The 22882-nt window shown below is 40.1% G+C and overlaps 1 protein-coding gene across 2 annotated transcripts in view; it reads right to left on the bottom strand.

The window, feature by feature from the left end:
• Positions 1 to 622: 622 nt before the first annotated feature.
• Positions 623 to 22882, bottom strand: part of Mnd1 (meiotic nuclear divisions 1) — a 62714-nt gene continuing 40454 nt past the window's right edge. For both annotated transcript variants that reach the window (XM_013120589.3, XM_040752583.1), the window contains exons 6-8: positions 18307 to 18421; positions 6324 to 6368; positions 623 to 860 (exon numbers count right to left, since the gene is read on the bottom strand). In XM_013120589.3, coding sequence (XP_012976043.2) covers positions 754 to 860; positions 6324 to 6368; positions 18307 to 18421 — 267 coding nt within the window. In that variant the 3' untranslated portion in view covers positions 623 to 753. The remainder of the gene's footprint in view (positions 861 to 6323; positions 6369 to 18306; positions 18422 to 22882) is intronic.

The raw sequence follows: 22882 nt of genomic DNA, 5'->3' as shown, positions 1-22882 counted from the left end.
GGCATGCCATACTGGCTTTTGTCTTTAATTTTGTGTTTCCAAATACTCTAAATGACTAAGCTGAACTATGTCTCCTTCCTTCCTTCTTTCCTACTTTCCTTCCTTCCTTCCTTCTCTTCCTTCTTCCTTTGTTACAGCTGAGGTGGGACAGGCACTCATACGATCATATTCTAAAAGGATGTAAATTAAGACTGTGGGTCATGGCCTTGTTCTTTCCAGTAGAAAAGTATCAAAACATTAGAGCAAAGCAGTATGAGGAAATGCAACATAATTCTAAATTGAAGGAACAACAATTCGCTGTACTTTCTTGTTTGCAATTTACAAAGATGATGCAGCAGACTGAATCACACGCATTTCCACCAAGTACTGAGACACAGAGAAATAGCCTCTTGGTTTTAAAAGTTATTTCAATTTCTGTGTGTGTGTGTGTGTGTGTGTGTGTGTGTGTGTGTAACAGAGCATTCAAATTCATGCAGTATTTAATATTTGAATGAAATCTAAAAACTCCATCATCTTATGGCTTTGCTCTTCAGAATCCTGGGCACACCTGACTTGACCGGGTGAGTAAAAAGGCTTTGCTTGCACAATGTGGAGTATGGTTACCAAAAAGGGGCAAAGATCATCCTTGTTTTATACTTTATTTAAAATTGTAAAATGATAAACAGTTAACACATAGATGAAAATTCAGTACCATTACTTAGATAATGTTTAAAACTTGACGATTCATAAGCTCACAAATCTTCTATTGCCAGTTTAGTCTATGTAGTCAAAGTCTTCCGGAATTCCAAAGTTTTTATCAATTTTACTTTCTTCAAACCCAAATTTTCTTTTGGCCCAGGATTTTATTGCAAATATGTTATCTATAAAAAAATAATTTTTTTAGAATTAAAACCACACAAAAATAAATAAAAAGAATTAAAAGCACAATCATAAGCATCTTAATCTAGCTATCTGCATTGTTACTGTGCTTTCATTACCCTCAGATACAGTAACGTAAGAAGCGGTTTGCCACTTAAGAATGCCGAAGGGAACAGCACAGACAGGCAGTTTCCCACATCTACCGGAGGCCAGGCTCCATCCACTCCCTCAGAATTTTAGCTGCTCCTGCTCCCCAAATGAGCCCTCTCTCTCCAGACCTCTGTCCTCACTCTCCGAGTAATGGCTTCCAGACAATGTGACCAGCCAGACGGACTGGGCAGGCGGGTGGAAAAAGGTTCTCTCTTAAACTAACACAGAAACAGATGTGTCTCTGGTATCCCTACAGGGAATTTGTTTTCTTCCACTGAGAAGGGAATTGCACCTACTCAAAGGAATGTATCCCAAAGGAGGAAGCCCACATTGTATACAAAGATTTCTAGACCAGGGTCTCCATTCCAGTGCAGCAACAACAGTGAGGTCAACACCCACTCCCCAAGCATCAATGCTTGGCAGCAGGGAGGCAGCACAGTGTAACGGGTAAAGGCAGAGCTGCCGCTGCAGTTCCCCAACCCTTAATTCTATTTATTTCTCATCTGTTATATAAGGTATAATTAAAATGCTTCCCACAAACACAAGAACAATGGCATAAAGTTTTACAAGTTGGACACAGTACACTGCACTGGTAGTAAAAATGAGTAAAAAATATATTTTTTAAAGAATCAATAGTGCTAACAAAGTATCACTGTTTTTCTATGAATGTACTATAGAATGCCAACAGATATTTAAATAAATCTATTCTTCATAACAATCTAAAATGAATCTTAGTATTTCATACCGTGAGAATACTAAAAACCAGCACGAGGTAGTCCAGGAACTGCTGGAGTTGTGTGAATTTCACCAGTGTGTTTAGTCCAGAGAGCCTGGCCAACTATAGCCCAGCACTCACAGAGGTGAGACAGAAGACAAGCACTACAGATACTGGAGAATGCGCAGAGTATGTGCCTTCAAGATGGCACAAGAAGAAACACCATTGATGTAACTTCCAAACTATTCCAAAATCATGTGTACATCAGAGAAAAAAGACCAAGTATCATGTGCCTTCCAGGACAGTCTGCATAAATACAGAGACTTCCAGGAAACAAGGACAGGAACAGAACAACAGAGATGGCTTGTGGGAAGATATCGTGAACCTGGGTCAAAAGGAGAATGTGGGCACCCAAGGAAGCTTTCGGCAGCTCTGAAGAAAGGAGCCTTTAGTTCACATTAAGGGCAAGAAAACATGCAATGACTAGAACCAAAAGAACCAACAAAAGCCACCCTGTGGTGTCTAAGGGTCAATTCCAAGATGCTGTTCAAGCCTTCCTCAGGTCATTGGAGGTCTGCCTTGATAAGATGGTGCCTGACAATAATTTTCCTATTGTACATAATTTTATAAGTGGACAGAGACAATTTTTTTAAAAGAAACAACCCTGAGACTTTTCTGTAAGTCATAATTCCTGTTAGTGAACATGGTGTTAAACTTAATACCAACATAAGATTTTTTTTGCAGTGAAGTCTGTCCACCTCATGCACTAAGATGCCTTTGATTCCTAACACAGAAAACTAAATCGCTAGGTCTCCACTATGTGAATTTATTAAGATGCAATTTGTTAAAGTATCACAAAACATTAATAAGATACAGTTCATCTATTTTTAAAACTCCCTCTTTGTTGTTTTCGAGATAGGGTTTCTCTGTGTAGCCCTGGCTGTCCTGGAACTTGCTTTGCAGACCAAGCTGGACTCGAATTCAGAAATCCTCCTGCCTCTGCCTCTGCCTCTTGAGTGCTTGGTTCAAAGGTGTGCGCTACCCATCCTACTGTAATCTCTCATTCTATAACCTAAAATGCTGAATTATTAAACAATAGATATTCTTTTTTTAAGTATTACATATTTTGGCTTCTGCTTTTGTTTCTATGGGATTTCTGTGTGGCAAATGTGTCTCTATGTCTGTGTGGGTTTTTTTACTCTTTTTCTTCTGTTTTCTTTTGTCCTATTCTGATTTTTTGTTTTTATTTTATCCAATTTTTATTTTATTATAATTTTCTAGATACCTCAATGTATCTTAATGAGAGAGAGAAAAAAAGGGTATGGATTGGGGGGAGGGGAGCAGGAAGGATCTGGGATGAGTTGTTGGAGGAATCTATTTTCAGCCAGGTGGTTGTGCACACCTTTAATCCCAGCACTTGGGAGGCAGAGGCAGGTGGATCTCTGTGAGTTCGAGACCAGCCTGGTCTAGAGCGAGTTCCAGGACAGCCTCCAAAGCCACAGAGAAACCCTGTCTCAAAAAACCAAATAAATAAACAAACAAACAAATGAAAACATCCCTTTCACAGGCTTTTCAAACTCTCTGCATTTTTGTTTTTGTTTGCTTGCTTGTTTTTTTTTTGCAGTTAACCACAAAGGGAGAAAAAGTTCTTACATCAGTTTTTCTTTTTTCTTTTTTTTTGGGGGAGGGTTACGAGACAGGGTTTCTCTGTATTGTTTTGGAGGCTATCGGTCCAGCCCAGCCTCAAACTCACAGAGATCCACCTGCCTCGGCCTCCCAAGTGCTGGGATTAAAGGCGTGCGCCACCACTGCCCAGCACAACAGTTTTTCTGATTCTAATTTTGGAAATTTATGATGAATTGGAAAACAATTTATACTTGCTTACTTAACAATCAGAACTTACAGTGAATTGGGAAACCAAAGAAAGGGGAGTATATGTCTAAAGTAGCAGCTGAAGAGCTTACAAACTCTTATTTAGTCCCTGAAAAATGTGAGGCAGGCATTATTCACAGTGAACAGACGAGGAACGAGTTCTGAGAAGTCCAAAGGGTCACAGAGCAAACCAGGCACTCAGAGTGGTTTCCATCTGCCACACACACACACATTCTGCTGGTGCTGCTGTTTGATGTGTTGTTTCCCTGCAAACTACTGGAGGACAATCATGAAGTTTTATTTATGCTGTGTTGTGGTAGGGGAGGCTGAGCACATGCGTGTCGTGGCACAGGTATGGAGGTCAGAGTCAGTTCTCACTTCCACCATGTGCATTTAATTGAAGTCCTCAGCTTTGGCGATATTACTCCCCTGACCTCTTATCTTCAATCCATAAGAACACTTGCTTCATTTTCTCACACAAAATTGTGTATTTCTCAAACTATCACATTTGTTATCATTGTTATTGTTAGCGTTTGGGGCAGATAAGGTCTTACGTGGCCTCGGTTAGTCTTAAACTCCCTACCTAGCCAAGACTGAGCTAGAACTCCTAGTTTTCCTGCCTCCAACTACTGAGTGATGGGACTATAGACACGTGACACCATGCCTCATTATGTGCTTCTCATTTATACTTCACTGACACAATGTCTGCTCTTTCTCTTCTGTTTTCCTTACTAAAGCAGCATTTTGTTTAGGAAACAACTTATAATAAACAAACAAATAAATAAATGATAGTTTTATAGGAGCCTAAGGAGAATTTCATTAATATTTCCTGTTTATTTTATTGTAAAATGTGGGGAGCGATGTTATTTAGGACCTCTTGTAAATATTGCCAGGCTTTTTAAATAGTCCATTGTGTTAAAAGAATAGTTACCTTCAGTCCCAATCAACCCTTTTCCCCCTCCCCTGCTTCCTTCATTGAGAGATACTGTACTGTGTATGCTTTTCTTTTTAGCATTCCTGATATGTGGATGACTGAATATGCAGATGCAGAGCCTATGAATACTGAGAGCTGACTTTGTAAAATATCATGTCAGATAATTGTTTACAGAATTCATTACTTCATTGCATATGAGATTTGTTTTGTTGTGGAATAGAATATTTGTTTAATATGTAGAGATGTGTTGCATTTGTGTATCCTGCATTTGTTTAACTATGTAAAGATGCATTGCTGTTTTACCTTGCCTGCCTAAGGCACCTGATTGGTCTAATAAAAAGCTGAACAGCCAGTAGCTAGACAGAGGAGGGATAGGCGTGGACCAGTAGCAGGAAGCTCGGTACACATGCCTGCTCTCCCAGAGGCTAACCCTGAGACTCAATGGTCCCCACAAATTCTTCCCCTCTCTGCTTCAACCCTGTATAGACCCCCCCCATAGAAACATAATGATAATGACTAACACATGATAGGTATTAGACTCTCACTAGGTGGAGAAACTCAAGCACCACCATTTCATCATCAAATATTGGAAAATATCAGTGCTACTTTCTGGCAGGTTTAATATTACTAATCATACTTGTATATAAATCACAAAATTACTAATTTTCTCCCAAACTTTAGGACATACATAATGCATTTGTGGGAGAGCAGGCTTGACACAGGATGGAATCTCACTAAGTAGCCCAAGTTGACTTTGTTGTGGTGATATTTTGTTTATGATCTAACAAATAAAGCTTGCCTGAAGATCAGAGTGCAAAGTTAGCCATACCATTTAGCCATATAGGCCAGGCAGTGGTGGTACACACCTTTAATCCTAGCACTCAGGACAGAAGCAGACCGATCTCTGTTAGTTCAAGGCTACACTGAGCTACATGAAATTGATCCAGTCTAAAAAAAGAAAAACAGCTCACACAAAGGTGATCTCAGCACTTGGGACCCCCACATCTTTAATCCCAGCACTAGAGAGTAATATAAGGTAGGAGGAGACAGGAGCTGATTACATTCTGAATAGTCTGAGGTTTGGTGGATTGCGCTGGTAGAGGTGAGAACTTTCTCTCACTTCTCTGATCTTCAGCTTTAACCCCAATATCTGTCACTGGTTTTTTATTGTTCGTGCTATACTTACTCATGATCTTCCTGACTCAGCCTCCCAAATGCTAAGCTTGTAGGCATGTGCCACCACACCTGGTGCCACAGTGCCCCATTCCTATGTCTTTGAGTATCTTTGGAGTAGATCAGAAAAAGAAAGCAGGCTCACAGAGAAGAATCATAAAGCCTGGCCTAACTCGTGTGACCCTGCTTCAAACTGAGGAACAACAATCACATGTATGTTGGCACTTCCCACAGAGATAAAGTGAGAATACAGCACACTCATTACAGAAGAGCAACAAAGAACCCTCAAAACACACTAGCTCTTCTTGCTTTCAAAGACAGAACTTCTGGAGTCTGTGAAATCCCAAAGGGATTATAAATTCCAATACATGAAACTGCAGCCTGCAGATACATACAGATCAACGGGAGGGCATTTGCGTGGCATGTGTGAAGCCATGTGTCCAATCACCAGTACCAAGGAAAAGCAAAACTATATGGAACTTCAACCACACCCTTAGATATGTAAGGTCAGTGATCAGGAACTTGGCTTATGGAAAAGATGATTCAGAATTTGTGTAAAGCACTGAAAGGCATCATTGTGGAGCCTCTGCTACTGTCTACCAGTGACTATGCTGCACCTACCAGTCCATCGGTTGGCAGCTTCCTTGGCTACTTTATTTGCTTGACCTGAAAAAAAATAGATAAAATGATATGCAGTAATTTATACACATAAAACCATCTCCAACCCTGTACAGATATAAACCAACATATTATAAATTACACATATATTGGAAATTACCATGGAAAAACTCAAATAGTAGTATAACATTGTGTCTTAAAAACCTGCTCAAACACTCAAGACAATTTTAGATATTTTAAATTACATTAGGTAAAGAATAGAAAGCCAGTGTGAACAACTTCCCTTCTAAAATGTCCATCACCACCGCACTTCTTTAAAGCACAGGTTTATTTTACTCATTCATTCATTCATTCATTCATTCATTCATTCAGTGTGGGGCCAGGGATGACACAGCACAGGTTTGGAGGTCAGAGAACACCTTGCAGCAGGCATGTCTCCTTCCACCAGGATGTCGGGCCTGCTGACAAGCATTTTTAACCTCTGAGATTCCTTTAACCTCTGAGAGTCCTTGCCATCGCCTGTAGTATAGGTTTAAATGAAATGTTTCTCAATCAACTTACCGTATCAAAATGATAAAACAATCTACTGCTATGAGTTTTATTCTATATATTCTTTGGCTACGATAAATCTGACTTCTAAACATATTAGAAACAAAATTGGGCATGGTGGTTCACATCTTTATTCCCAGCACTTGAAAGGCAGAAACAGGAGGATCTGTGTTAAGTTCACGCCAGACTGGTCTACAGAGTGTGTTCTAGAGCAGCCAGAGCTGCATAGTAATACCCTGTCTCAAAAAACAAAACAAAAATGTTAGAGGCAAGAAAGTCATCCCATAGGAAAAAATACTGATTTTACTTTACATTTTTTTTTTTTTTGGTTTTTATGAGGCAGGGTTTCTCTGTATTGTTTTGGAGGCTATCGGTCCAGCCCAGCCTCGAACTCACAGAGATCCGCCTGCCTCTGCCTCCCCAGTGCTGGGATTAAGGGCGTGCGCCACCACTGTCCGGCTGATTTTACTTTACATTTTAAACATACACTCTTATACAGGTACGTCAGTGCATGGCTGTACTTCAGCACACTAGAGGCTGAAGCAGGAGGATCTCAAGTTTGAGGCCAGCACAAAACTACAGTGAGAATTTATATCAAAACCAAACCAAAAATTTAAAATAATGAATACCCATTTTGCTACTAAATGTATGTTTACAAATATCTTTTATGTCATTGTAGACAGAATGGTCATAGCAATGCCATGACCAACCAAGCATAAACATCACTTTTAGTGATGACTTGTTTGTTTGGTTTCGTTTAGAGACAGGTTCTCTGTAGCCTTGTCTGTCCTGGAACTCACTTTGTAGACCAGGTTGGCCTCAGAGACACAGAGACCTGCCTACTCTGCCTCCTGAATCCTAGGTTAAAGGTATATACCACCATGTCCAGCTGACAGTTATTTTATTTATTTATTTAGTGTGCATTGGTGTTCTACCTACATGTATGTCTGTATGAGGGTGTCAGATCACTGGAGTGACAGAGTTGTGAGCAGCTATGTGGGTGCTGGGAATTGAACCCTGGGTCCCCTAGAAGAGCAGCCAGTGCTTTCAATCACTAAGCCATCTTTACAGCCCTGATAACATTTTTTTATGAAAACATAAGTTACATATGACAGACTGCACCCTATCAACTCAGTGGATTTCATTATACAGTTATACAATCATCACCACTATCTTAATTCTAGAAATTCTTATCAATAATAGGAAATCATGTACACCAAAAAGACATCAACAATCCCCATTCTCTAGCCCCAAACAACTACTGTTGGACCCTTCCCCCATAGGGATCTGCTGACCAGTTTGTGACTAGGAGCTTAACTCCTGTTTCCCTCCTTCCAATAAGGCCTGAAAGCAAGTTCCTGTTAACCGCCCATCCTTATAGCCAGAGGGCCCTGGAAACATGATCTTCTGACCTCGGTAGTTTTCCACAGTGCCTGCTGACTGGTATATAATGCCCCCTCTTGTTGCAATAAATGACATTCTCCTTGCAAGAATGACCCGCTGTCTTTTGTCTTTATTTCAATCCTCAGGCCCTGGCCCTTATCCTTGAGAAGTATTGTAGCCTGGGTACTACAAACCACCATTAGCTTTCTATCTTATGGCTCTACCCTGTGGGGATACTTCATATGACAGAAACGTGTTCTCTCATGTGTGGCTTCTTTCCACACACCCATGTTTTCAGGGCTCATCAAAAATCAATACCTATTATTTCACATAAACTACATTTCACAATTTGCTACCCATTTGCTGACAGACATTGGGCCATTTCCACTAGTCCAAACAATAATTGCATTGAACATATATTCAATTCTTCTGTGTGTAAGTCTATAAATAGAATTGATGACTCTTATGCTGTCTACTATTTTGAGGAAGGATAATTTTTGGGGGTGGTGGTGGTTGATTTCTTTGTTTCTTCGAGACAGGGTCTTAACATAAGTTCCTGGCTCATCTGGAACTTAATGTATACAGCCTCAGACCTACCAATCTTCCTGCCTCTGCCTCCTCTTAAGTGACAGATTGTAAGTGTATGTCACCACACTTGGCCTTCAGTTTTTAAAGTGGCTGTACCATTGTGCAATCCTACCAGTTACACAAGTGTTCCAATTTCTCCACATCCTCAGCAACACTTGTCTTAAAACAAGCAAAACTGTAGTCATCTGGGGCTGGAGAGATGGCTCAAAGTTTATGAGCATTGGCTGCTTTCTCAGAAGACCTGGGTTCAACTCCCAGGACCTGCATGGCAGCTCAAAAACAATTATAACTCTAATCCAGGGAATCCAATGCCATGTTTTGCACTTCATTTATGTGATGCACAGACAGAACACATAAAATTAAAAAATAGGGGGAAAATCCCATCCTAAGGAATATGAAAAGACATCTCAACTGTAGTTCTAATCTGCTAATTAGGAATGCTGGGTGTTTTTTGTTGTTGTTTTTGTCTATTTGTTTATTTCCCTTGGAAAAATGTTTAATCTATTGACCATTTTAAGTTAAAATTTTTTGATCATTTTATTAGTGAATTATAAGAGTTCTTTTTATATTTTGAATATAGCCTATCTGCCAATAGAAAGTTTACAAACATTTTTCTCATGTTTCATTTTACAACCTTGATATTTGAAGTTTTCAATTTTGATGAAACTCAAATTATGTTTTCTATTGTTTTAATGTCACACGTAAGTATATATGTGGAAGCCCACAGAACTGACTCCATTCCATTTTGACTTCAAGTCAGAGAGCTTTTACCTGCCCTTGCTCTTTCAAAGTGAAACAACAAAGATGTCTGGCCTACCATGTGGATGCAATAGGATGTTTGGGCCTAAGGTGTGGCAGCTGTATGGCCTGCCTAAACAACAGAATACTTAGCCCAGGATATGGTTACTTGATGTTTTGGATACTGAAGAGGTAATTACAGGTTGTTCCTTGTATCATTGGAGAGGAAGGGCCCCTCCCCCTCTTTTTTTTTTGTTTTTTGTTTTTTTTTGGTTTTGTTTTTTGAGACAGGGTTTCTCTTTATTGTTTTGGAGGCTGCTCTGTAGACCAGGCTGGCCTCGAACTCACAGAGATCCACCTGTCTCTGCCTCCCGAGTGCTGGGATTACAGGCATGCGCCACTAATGCCGGGCCCTCTCCCCCTCTTTTGATGGGGCCATAAAAAACTTTGGACAATAAATTTGGATGATTCAGTATTCTCTGGTTGCCCTTCCAACTCTATCTCTTGTTTCTTGTCTGTTACTTTTCTCAATTTACACTCTACTTTTCAGTATGAAACTGGATTAGAGCCGGGCATTGGTGGCGCACGCCTTTAATCCCAGCACTCGGGAGGCAGAGGCAGGCGGATCTCTGTGAGTTCGAGACCAGCCTGGACTACCAAGTGAGTTCCAGGACAGCCTCCAAAGCCACAGAGAAACCCTGTCTCGAAAAACCAAAAAAAAAAAAAAAAAAAGAAACTGGATTAGTTGGTGGGTCCAGACAAAAATGATGCTTAATGCAAGGAGAGAAAAAACACACCTGTGTTTCCTTTTGAGAGATGTAGCTTGAACCCTTATATTTAGGTCTTTGGACCATTCAATTTCTGCTATGGTAAGCAGTGGGGTGCACGTTAATTTATTGCACGTGTAGAATTAATTGTGCCCATTAGTATTAAAAGATTTCTTTCTCAGCTGAATGATCTGAGAACCCTGAATCCTGATTACAATCAACCATGCTGACTTCTGGACTCTCAGGTTCATTTCATTAACCTATGTCTCTCCTGACCTAGCACCACACCACTTCAACTGCTGGATTTCTAAACTAAATTCTGCAAGTAAGAAAAGTCGCCTTCAACATTAAAAAAAAAAAACTTGTTTATTTTCTTCTATTTCTGTATGAACTTAAAGATTAGTCTATCAATTTCTGAAAAATAAGCAGGTAGAACTATGATGGATTCTTCATTTAATAAGTAGATTAATGTTTGGAGTGTTTCTACCTTCACAATATTAAATCTTTCACCCACTAACCTGGTATGTCTTTCCATTTATTAGAAGTCTTTATTTTGTTTCAACAATGTTTTAATTTTCAAGACACATCTTAACCCTTCTTTGTTTGATAGCTTTATTTATAAGTCACTTGATCTGATTTGATGCTATGGAAAAACATGTATTTTCTTCCCTTAAGTTTCAATTTGTTCATTATTAGCAATACAGAAATACGAATGAATTTGGACATGATGATGTAATCCTTGCATTTGGAGAGGCTGAGGCCAAAGGACCAGCAGATTCTATGCTCCAAACAAACAAAGAGGAAACACAATTTTTAAAATACTGACATTCTGGTATGTAAACCCTCTGACACTATTAGTCATAGTAATTTGGGGGGATGTTTACATCCATGAATATAATTATTGTTGAAGATTTTCAATTTTGGAGGTATTTGTTTCCATGTATATAAATATTGCTTAGGATTTTCCATATAAATATAAAAATATATAATCTAAAAACAACTACCTTTGCTTCATTTTTTGTTAGGTTTTGTTTTTTGAGACAGGGTTTCACTATGGAGCCCTGCATGTCCTGGCACTCTCTATAGACCAGGTTGACCTTGAACGCCTGCCTCTGCTTCCTGAGTGTTGGGACTAAAGGTGTGTGTCACCATCACCCAGTCTTCTTTTTTAATTTCTTTTTCTTGACTGGCTCTGGCTGGCATTTCTAGTACAAAGTTGAACATGTGATGACAGTAGATCATTTCCCAGTTCATTGAATACTTTTAACTATGAAAGACTATTGAATTTTGTGGGGAAAAAATGGCTTTTAACTGGGTGGTGGTGGTAAGCACCTTTAATCCAGCACCCAGGAAGCAGAGACAGGGAATCCTTGTTGATTAGAGGTCAGTCTGGTCTATATAACATCTAGGTCATTCAAAACTACATAGTGAGACCCTGTCTCAAAAAAACAAAACATTTTTTCCATTTATTTAAACAAATGCTTGGTTACTCTCTTCCCACCAAGTTTTATTTTATAAATATCTTGTTACTGGATTTTTTTATAGGTTGATTATGTTATTTCACTGGGTGAACAAACCTTGCATCCTTAAGATAATCCTTTTCATATTCTGCTAGACTTGGTTTACTAATATTTTGTTGAGATTTTAACTCTATTGATAAGTAATATGAATCATTTTTAAACGTTGTTTAAAGATTTATTTATTTGTTATGTATTGTATACACACCAGAAGACGCACCAGATCTCATTATAGATAGGCGTGAGCCACCATGGGTGATGGGAATTGAACTCAGGACCTCTGGAAGAGCAGCCAGTACTCTTAACCTCTGAGCCTCTGGGATTAAAGGTATATACCACCATGTCCAGCTGACAGTTATTTTATTTATTTATTTAGTGTGTATTGGTGTTCTACCTACATGTATGTCTGTATGAGGGTATATACCACCATGTCCAGCTGACAGTTATTTTATTTATTTATTTAGTGTGTATTGGTGTTCTACCTACATGTATGTCTGTATGAGGGTGTCAGATCCCTTGCAACTGGAGTGACAGAGTTGTGAGCAGCTATGTGGGTGCTGGAATTGAACCCTGGGTCCTCTAAAACCCATCTCTCCAGTCCCCAAGTAACATGGATCTTAAACTTTCCTTTGTTATCTTTGTCTAGCTGTGATAGCAGAATGACGCTGGTGTCAAGTGACACGCTAGGAAATATTCTCTATTTCTCAGCTTAAAAGAATGATTTAAATGTTTGATAGAATTCCATCACTGAAAACTAGGCTGTATTCATGCATGTCTGCTTAGTTCAAAGTGTTAAGTCTTCTACATCCATACGGTCTGGTTCGTTTGCCTTTTGGATATGGGGTATTTGGGATTTAACCCAGGGCCATTGTATGCTATGCAGAGCCAACTACCCCTATTGCTCCTTCAACTGTTTATTCAAGTATTGTTCAGTATTCAAATACTAGTTTTCAGTTTCAAGTGATTTCTGTTGAATTATTTGTTTCTTTAATTCTTTAAGTTTTTGCTCCATGTATTTTTATTTTTCTTGTATTAGTTGCATTTATTAGTTACTTTCTGTTACTAGGATAAACACTATGGCACAAGGCAACCTCAGGAGGAAAGTATTTTGGTTTACATTTCCAGAAGAACCATCACGGTGGGGAGGCATGGTAGCAAGCAGCAGGCATGGGAGATGCCTGGTGGCAGTAATAGGGAGCTGAGAATTCAAAGCTTCAAATATAAGCAGTAAGCAAAGATCAAACAGAAAGGATGAAACACTTAACCTCTCAAAACCTGCCTCCCACGCAAATGTCCTCCAGCTAGGCTGCAGCTCCTAAACCTCCCAAACAGTGGCATCAGCTGGGAAGCGGTGTTCTAATGCAGGAGCCTGTGGAAGACATGTCTCATTCCAGTTACCTATGTCCATAACTTGTATCTTCTGACCCTTATCACCATCATCAACTGCACTCTCCCGCCCAGTAATAACTCATTTCAGAGTCTATTTTCTTTGCTCTTAGTTTAGCTGCTATGACCCCCTTCAATTACTGTTTGCAAGTCTTCCTCCAGCCTTTCACTTTCGACATATTTTAGTCTTTAAGTACGAGTCTCTTGTAGGTGGTATATAATTAGTTTACTTGTTTCCTTCAATTTTGACCTTCCTAGCCTTTTAGTTGGAAAACAAGCCATTTTCACCTAGTATAATTATGATATGATTTACATGGCATTCTGTCATTTCCCCTGTGTGGTGGTTTGTGTGAGAATGTCCCTCATAACCTCTCATATTAGAACACTTGGTCCACAGCTAGCAGCGCTGTTTGAGGAGGTTATGGAACCTTTAGAAGGTGGAGCCTTGTGGAGGAAGTCCATCACTGGGGGTGGACTACGGGAGTTTATATCCTCTCCCTATTCCAGTTCAATGCTTTGCTTTCTGTGCACAGTTACTAAGTGCTTGGTCAGTTCGCTGTCATGCCTCCCTCACCATTATGGACTCGCCCTCTGGAACCATAAGCCAAAGTAAACTCTTTCATTCATACACTGGTTTTGGTCATAGTGTTCATCATAGCAATAGAAGTAACCAACACACGTAAATGCCTCTTTTGTCCTCCAATTTTTCCAAACCTAATGTTTGTGTTAAGTGGAATTATTTAAAGTTTCTGTCTTCCTCCCTCCCTTCTTCAAATTTCTGCACTCAAAAATAACAAGGAAAACTGAGAATAAAACTCAGGGATTTTGCAGGCGAGGAAAATAATGTACAAAAAAATGTTGTCCCTACCTCCCCCTGCTATTTCTTATACCATGTATTTTGGGGGTGGGATTTTTTGTTTGTTTGTTAGTTTTTAAGTGTGTGTGTGTGTGTGTGTGTGTGTGACTATCCTGAGGACTGCCACTAAAGTTTGAATTTATAATGTTCTATTCAGATAAATATAGAAAATTCAGATAAATATCAAGTTCACTTCCATATAAAGTTTTTCCTGCTGCATATACCATTTCCACCTTTCAAGTTATGCTAGTATTGCCAGGGACTGTATTTTATATACTATGCGGTTTTTTTCTTAATAGACATTGCTGCTTTACATAGCTGTCTCCTAAGTCAGAAAAGAACACATATGAAAATATGTATATTGTCTATTTACTCAGTAGCCTTCACTGGTGATTTATCTTTTCTTATTGACCATATTATCCCAGTGTCAGGTATAAGCTGACACTGTTCACTTGAGGATATTTTGTTTTGCCTATTATCTCAGAAGGAACTGTTTCTGGATATAGAAATCTTGACTGACAGTTTTCCTTCAGTATTTTATGTATGTTCTCCTCCCGGCTTAATTGTTGTGAAGATCCCTGACTGTGATGACTTGTTTCTTTCTTGCTACTTTCAAAATTGTCTTCAATTAGGACAATTTGATCATGGTGTTCTACAGGTCTCAGAACCTGGAAATGTCTCTTCCTCTTTCTACAACCAGGAAATTTCTATTGAACTGCCTTCCATCCTGTTGGTTCTTTATTTAGCCTGCTCAAACCTTCATTTAACCACTGACTTCATTCCAGTTGTTGCAGTTTTAAACTCCAGAATCCTACTTGACTATTCTGGTTGGATTCCTATTTCTTTATTAATATTATCTACTCTGTGAGATATCCTTAGACCTGTCTTTATTTTTCAGACACGTCTCCTTAAGTGAACATGTTTAAAATGTTCACTAAAATTTTTATCTAGTAAAACCTAACAGTGCTTCCTCAGAGCAGTTTCTACTGATCACTTTAATTGTGGTGCACTTTCTTGTTTCTTTACATGTCTTATAAGCTTTTTTTTTGGAGGGGGGAGGCAGTTGGGACAGGGTTTCTCTGTGTAGCCCTACAACTCACAGAAATCTGCCTGCCTCTGCTTCCCGAGTGCTGGGATTAAAGATGTGTGCCACCACCAGGAAGTCTTATAATTTTTTTAATACAATAACAGAACATTTAAAATTCAATGTGGCAGCCAGGCATTTGTTGACACACACCTGATCTACAGAGCTAGTGCCAGGGCTTCACAGAGAAACCCTGTCTGAAAAACTCAAAAGGAAAAACAAAAGCAAGGTTTAAGTTGTCCAGGCTGGTCTTGAACTTTCAATTTTTATGCTTCAGCCTCTCAAACAACCAGGGTTACAGACCACCACATGTACCACCATACCTGACTTTCTTTCAAGTATTCTTATGGAAATTTAGTTTCTGCCACTAGTTTTATATAGACTTACTCAAATAATGGTTAAAGTGGCTAAAAATTATATAAAACTAATGCTTTGGTCTCTTGCTTCCCTGGCTATTTACTTGTTAATGAAATGAATTATCTCACTGGAATGATGAAATACTAATATTTCCCAAAGGCACTATTTTAAGAAAGATTATATGCAAGCATGTCTGTGTGAACTAGTATCAGGAAACTCTGTCCCCATGAATCATGGACGCCTGGATGAGCTGAGTGTTGTAATGTGGCTATGGGAGCTTGCTGTTAAGAGCTAAATCCTATTAAAAATCAATTTATAAAACACATAATCCTTTAATCCAATTCTTTCTGCACTAACTTGATAACTGAAACATGAAACTCTTCGTTATAAAAAAGCACATTAACATTTGAGGTTAGAAGTTAGAACCTAGTAAAGTTATTTAAATTTAATGATAAGGAGATTTCTGATATCTGTTACTAACAATTTTAAGTTCTTAGATCTATAAAAATTTGCAGTTTTCATTGAAACTTTCATGAATAATTTGCAGACACCCTCTTTGAAAGCAAAACATACGTTTTTTTTGCTAGGTGATTTTGGATTTTTATAAATATCTCTAAGTTTGTTCTGGGACAAGCTAAATTACCTGGAAATAGTTCAATGTTTTCACTCCTGAGTCTCCTGGTGTGTGATATCTAGAAGCAATGTCAGCAGAGGTCGCCTAGCTAAGGACACACCTGGGGCAGTCCCATGAGAATCACAAAGTGGAGAATCTTAAATCCTTACTGAGAAGGGCTATCCCAGCAAAGAAGTGCTGCTCCAAGAAATTAGAATTAGTGGTAGAAACACTGCACACCAGCTGGCTGGTGCTGTCCTCTAGAATATAAAAATTATAAACTTTATTTAGAGAAAAATAAAGATTTTTACAAAGAGATGGAAGTAGAACTCTTTGAGATCGTCATTCTCTGGGAATTCAGTGTTTGGGAGACATGTTTGCTCACAGATTTTGTTTTTGCTTCTGCCCCACTCCTTTCTGAGTCCAATTACACATATGTTAGGCTAGGTTGTCCTCAGCTCATGGATGCCAGTTTAATATTTAACCTTTTCTCTTTGCCATGTCTTCAAATACACTAATCTGTTCTTTGGTAAAAAGAAATCTGCTCTTAATCCAGGGTAATTCCCATGCCAAACACAGTTTTTCTGTCAAAAACCCTGACTTAGCTCTCTTTATTATCTTTCATATTGCCTCTTAAGCTTCCAAGTTACAGACACTGTAAGGGTTTGAAATGCTCTGCCCTGCTGGTTCTGCTTCTGGTCCAGTGCTGACTGACAGATGATTCTGTTTGCTCTGTGATGTTTCCTAGTCTCTGTGCAACTGTCCCCTTCATTCAAAAGACTCTCCCCTCTCGTCTCCTCCCTCCCTCCCTCTCCCTCTCTCTCTCTGTCTCTCTCCCTCCCTCCCTCCCTCCCTCCCTCCCTCCCTCCCTCCCTCCCTCCCTCCCTCCCTCCCTCTCTCTCTCTCTGTCTCTGTCTCTCTCTCGCGGCGGTTCACAGACTTTATTTGTTCAACATTAAACAGTGAAGGAAGCATGTTAAGTATTCCTGGGATGTCATGCACAGGACTATGATGAAACCCCAGCATTCTGGAGGCTGAGGCAAGGAGACTGCTAGCTTAAAGCCAGCCTGGGCTACACAGAGAGATCTTGTTCTCAAAAGATAACACACATGTATGTGCGTGCTAGGCCACCTTAACCGTAATTCAGCATGTTCAGGCTACTTCTAAAGTGCCTCGTAGACCCCGGTTTCTCAAAGTCTCACATGTGCTATGTCAGATACTTAAAAACATACACTTGGTAAAGTTTCCCCTAAAGAAAAGTAAGTTAAAATAGAAAAAAATATGTAAAAAGTTATACATATTTTCCTACACAGTTAAATGCTATATTTTTATAATATACTTTTTAAAATTCTGTAAGTGTTCTAATTTTATGTTTCTATAAATAATACCAAAAGTTTTGAAGATTCTGTTTTAAATTTGAAAGAAGGTAGCCAAAATGGCTCAGGGGGTAAAGGTTCTTGATGACCTGAGTCAGATTCCTGGACTCCACATGGTGAAAGGAAGTTGTCCTCTGACCTCCACACAAGGAAGAAACCACTGTACACTCGGAAGGCACGCTCCTGTGTTTATAGTATCCTTTTCTTAGAAGATAATGGTAGATTTTTCATAGACGTGAGGCAGCTCTGACCTCTCAGTTTCCTGGCTGTCCTCTGCCTGTCCTGTCCTACCCTATTTACTGCCTTACTTCTGAACTGCTTTCCGTGTTAAAACTGCAAGCACTCAGGCCAGACTGCGAGTCTCCTCAGTAGCAATCGCCCGGCGGCTGTCTTTCTGTGAGACCACAGACACAGTGAGCACAGGGCACCAAAGCAGTCTTAGAGGAGACTGTCTTGCGGGCGGTGGTGGCGCACGCCTTTAATCCCAGCACTCGGGAGGCAGAGGCAGGCGGATCTCTGTGAGTTTGAGGCCAGGCTGGTCTACAGAGCAAGTTCCAGGACAGCCTCCAAAACAATACAGAGAAACCCTGTCTCGGAAAAAAAAAAAGAGAGACTGTCTTCTCCCTCCCTCCCTCCCTCCCTCCCTCCCTCCCTCCCTCCCTCCCTCCCTCCCTCCCTCCCTCCCTCCCTCCCAGAAAAGATGGTTTCTACACAACTAGCCATGTCAAGTCTCTTTTTACCAAAATTAAAGATGGTTGTGAGATAAACTTACGTATCTCTTCCACAACTTGCGGGTCACATTCCCTGTATTTTTCAACTTCTGCCTTAAGTTGATCCCTTTGGTCCCGAAATGAAGAAAGTTCTTTTGCAAGCATGGCTCGTTCTTCCTGGATGTAAAGGATTTTATGAACTCTTAGACCAAATAATGTAGCAGGCTTTCTTAGACTACCAACCCCCAAATCATGACACAGAAACTTCTTAATTATGAATGCTCAGCCTTAGCTTAGGTTTGCTTCTCGCTAGCTTTTTTTTAACTAACCCCATTTCTATTCATCTTTGTGCCGTTTCAAGGCCTTTTTTTTACCTCATCTACGCACTATCCATCCTGTTTTCCCTGTGTCTGGCTGGCTGGCCCCCAGCTGGCTGGCTCCCCTTTTCTCTGCTCCCCAGCCCCCCATCCCTCCTCTGTCTGCTATTGGCTGTTCAGCTTTTTATTAGACCAATCAGGTGCCTTAGGCAGGCAAGGTAAAACAGTAATGCATCTTTACATAGTTAAACAAATGCAGGATACACAAATGCAACACATCTCTACATATTAAACACATATTCTATTCCACAACAAAACAGATCTCATGTGTAATGAAGTAATGAATTCTGTAAACAATTATCTGACATGATATTTTACAAAGTCAGCTCCCAGTATTCATGGGCTCTGCATCTGCATATTCAATTGTCCACTGTTGGAGCCCCGGAGACCTTTAAGTTGTAGCAGAACTAAGTGGCAGTTTGAATTGAAACAATTTGAATTGAAAAGTTATTATGAACAAACTGGTCATGCATACATTGGTTCCTGGAACAGGCTAAACATAAGGTGTTCTATAAGAAATATTTCCTTCTGTACCCAGGCCCGGTACTTTCCACTGCCCCTGTCCTCATCCCCCGCCCTGCCTAAACTGCTTTATAAAAATGAGACCTTTCTAGCTAATAAACGAAGCCTTGACGCAACTCAGACTGACTCTTTCTTTATGCGCTTGGCTTCCACTTCTCTCTCCCCCCCGTTTGACTCCTACAGGTGACACCCGCTCGAGACCCAGTAAATAACCTGGCCTGCTGGACGGGTCAGTCCACATATCAGAAACACTAAAAAGAAAACCATACACAGTACAGTATCACTCTCTGAATGACACAACAGAAAAAATGTTTACAAAGCATTTCTGTTGTAGCAGGAATTATAAGTAATCTAGAGATTATTTAAAGTATATGAGGATCATAAAAGCTATATGCAACTATTGTGCCATTTAATAGAAACATATTTATATATAAATACCTATTTTACATAGATATTACATATAGACATACATAATTGGCATTTTAATGCATGGGTTGCATGTGTGGCGCTTCCATTCTGAGGGTCCTAGGCTTGAACTCAGGCTGTCAAGTCTTGGCAACAAGCACCTTCACCTGGTGAGTCTCCATGGGACCAACTTAAAGACCGGACTTGAGCAACCCGATTTTAGGATCTCACAAGGTCTTGTGGACACACCTCAGTATACACACAAATGTGCGTGGTATAAGAGCAAGCCCACTACCCATCCTTCTCTGAAGTCCCAAGCCTTTCATATGCACTGAATAATAGGAATAAATATATAGAACACGACAATCATAAACAGGTAGGAGCAGATGGTTACACATCGATGAACTCAAAGATGATGATGTCAGCATACATCCAGGAAAAGCTTGTACTGCTTTTTGGGTAATTTCATGGCTTGTGCTTATTAATGTAAGTCACAGTTTCTGGCAACATTAATCATTAAACAATTATCTTTCAAAAGGTGTTTTAAAAAATGTTCTAGTTTTTTTCAACTTTAAATGATTAACCTTTATAAATATTTAAAGGAATCAGAAATGGCCTCCTGCCATTTTTCTTTCAAGGTGAACCAAACAAGGATTTTAATAGCATAAGCCAATAGGCACCCTTTGACATTTTAGGCAAAGCGCACATCAACACAGAGATGTCATATTGCTATGACTGTGTGGCTGACATTTGTGAAACCTGAAAAATAATTTCATACAAAATCAAATGCTGGCAAAGATTCTCAGATAAATAAATAGAAGGCAAAAATTAAAATTCAAGTGGCCCGAATGGGGCTGGCCTATGGTTTCCCTGCATTCTGTACTTTCTATTTGGTTTTGGTGTTGTCTAGAGGGTATCATGCTCTAGAGCATACAAACCCAGTAGAGAATTGCATGATGGGAACAACCTACCTCTGCACATTCCAGTAGGGGTCATTAATCACACGCATACACAATATGATAGCTAGGGCTAGCTAAAAAACTGAACTATATGTGACGTAAGTGTAATTTGGGTAAATGTAATTAGTAAATGCCATAGTGACACAGCTCAGAGAAATGTGAAGCTCACCAGAAGGGTGATTACCTGCAGTCTACACCCAGATTATACATGGTTTGGTGGAAGGAGGAGGAGGAGAAAAGGCTAGTGAAGCCAGGAGAAGCAAGGGTGAAGGTCCGTGTGAGCGCAGTGGTAATGCTTTAGGCACTAGATGTGAAGTCTCTGCCCTGATATTTCATGTCTTCATGCTTCTAGTTCCTCAAATACAAAACTGGAGATAGTAACGGCAGTCACTTCTTATACTGCTGGCAAGCAAAACACACTTAGAAAAGTTCCAGACAATGTACCCGGTGTTAACGACTTCTTCAGCAGCATTGTTGTGGCTGATCCCTAACAGACTGGGAGTGGATACTTCTGAAAACTGTTGGTAAGGCTTCGTTAGGAGCCTTTCTGATTCTAACCCCTTCTGCTGGCTGAAAGCTCCACTGTGGCTTGACAGTATGCTCCTCCCCACCCTCTGCTACACTGGCTAAGTATAAGTAGACTGACATCCTCAGTAGACTGGCTGACAGTCTTATGTCACTATTCATTGAAGGTACTTCTATCAACTACAGAAAATTAACAGGTTTGGGCGATACCTTTCCTTAAATAGTTTATAGAAATTACCATCTTCTGATTCTTATTTGTGACTGTACTTAAAACTAACATAAGAGAATAAATCTGAAGTAAATGTGTTAATACAAACTCCCTATAAACCTGTAACATGGTCCTCTCTGCAATGTAACACATTTTCAGATTGCTTCCTTTCACAATCAAGTGATAGAAATCGAGGCCACAGGATGTCTAGTAGCTTGTGCTGATCTTTAATGTTAAGACTGTTAGGGTCCTGGAAAAGTCCCACAAAAGACCACCATCCACGCATGTAAACAGTAAGAGCATTTATTATCTCAAGAAAGATTCCAGCATGCTGGGGCCAACTATCCTACACAAAGGCAAGATGGTGAGCGCACCGAGAGAGGTGTGGGAGGTCTTTTTAAGCCTAACTAAGGGAAGTGTACAAGATGTTCGCTCATTGGCTTATGTCAGTGGCAATCATGTCAGGAACTTTTTAATTGACTAGGGCTAGTTAGGAGCTGTCAGGGCTACAGTTTTTCATTTTGGAGCAGGCCTGGACATGTCCCAGGCCTTGTCCTTATTTGGTTATTATCTCAGACTGTCTTAGGCCTGCATTCGGGCAGTTCTCCCCATCCCTGCTGACAGGGGTATTAGAGTTTGACTGTCCTGTTCATGGCTCTTCCTCAGAGACTGCTTTTTCAGTCTCAGGCAACTGAAACTGAGGCCTGATCTCTGAGAGTAGACTAAGCAGCCTGTTATAGTGTCTGCTTGGTCCTTTCAAAAATACAGAGACTTCGCTCTGTTGTCTGCTGTTCTTTTCTTCCCGATGGTAGAGTGCTGCCTAACATGCACAAAGTCTTGGCTTCCAACTCTAGTATCACAAGAAGCAAAAAAAAAAAAAAAAAAAAAATAGACCCTGCCTCTCTGACCCGTCTCCAGCAGATCAAGCAGATCTAAAGCCTCCCCAACCCTTACCTCCAACCCCATCCCTTTGTCATAGCACCAACTCTGCAGGCACTTCCTGGGTACCTGCTGGCTACACCAGCCAGGAAAGCAGGTAGGCAATCTTCAGTCTGTCTCTGTCTCTGTCTCTTTCTCCAAATCCAATTCCTCAGTCTCATCTCCAGCTCTAGAGCAGATCACCTGCTGCAACCTCCTCTTCCTCTCTGCCCCCATTTCTAGCATATCACACAGATCTTCTCCTACAGGCTGCCACACTGCACCCTTCTCACATCCTTTTGTCTGCGTCTCCAATTCTAGCAGGCAATCTCTGGGAACCCAACAAACTATCCACTCTAAGAGCCAGAAAGACCTAGAGAGACTCTGAGACTCTCAGATACCACCCCAAACTTCTATACCAAGAAAAACTTTCCATCGCAATAGGTGGAGAAAGAAAGAGATTCCATGATAAAACCAAATTTAAGCAGTTGTGTATCTATAAACCTAGCCCTACAAGAGATTAGAGCAGGGATTCTCAACCTTCCTAATGCCTCAACCCTTTAAAACAGTTCATGTTGTGGTGAGCCCCAACCATAAAAGTATTTTTGTTCCTACTTATAATGATAATTTTGATACTGTTATGAATTGCAATGTAAGTATCTATGCTTTCTGATGGTCTTAGGTGACCCCTGTGAAAGGGTTGTTCAATCCCCCAAAAGGGGTC

Source organism: Mesocricetus auratus, unplaced genomic scaffold (genome assembly GCF_017639785.1).
Source record: "Mesocricetus auratus isolate SY011 unplaced genomic scaffold, BCM_Maur_2.0 Super-Scaffold_100009, whole genome shotgun sequence".
NCBI lineage: Eukaryota > Metazoa > Chordata > Mammalia > Rodentia > Cricetidae > Mesocricetus > Mesocricetus auratus.
Note: the sequence above shows the minus strand (reverse complement) of the source record. Positions and strands in the feature narration are given on the sequence as shown.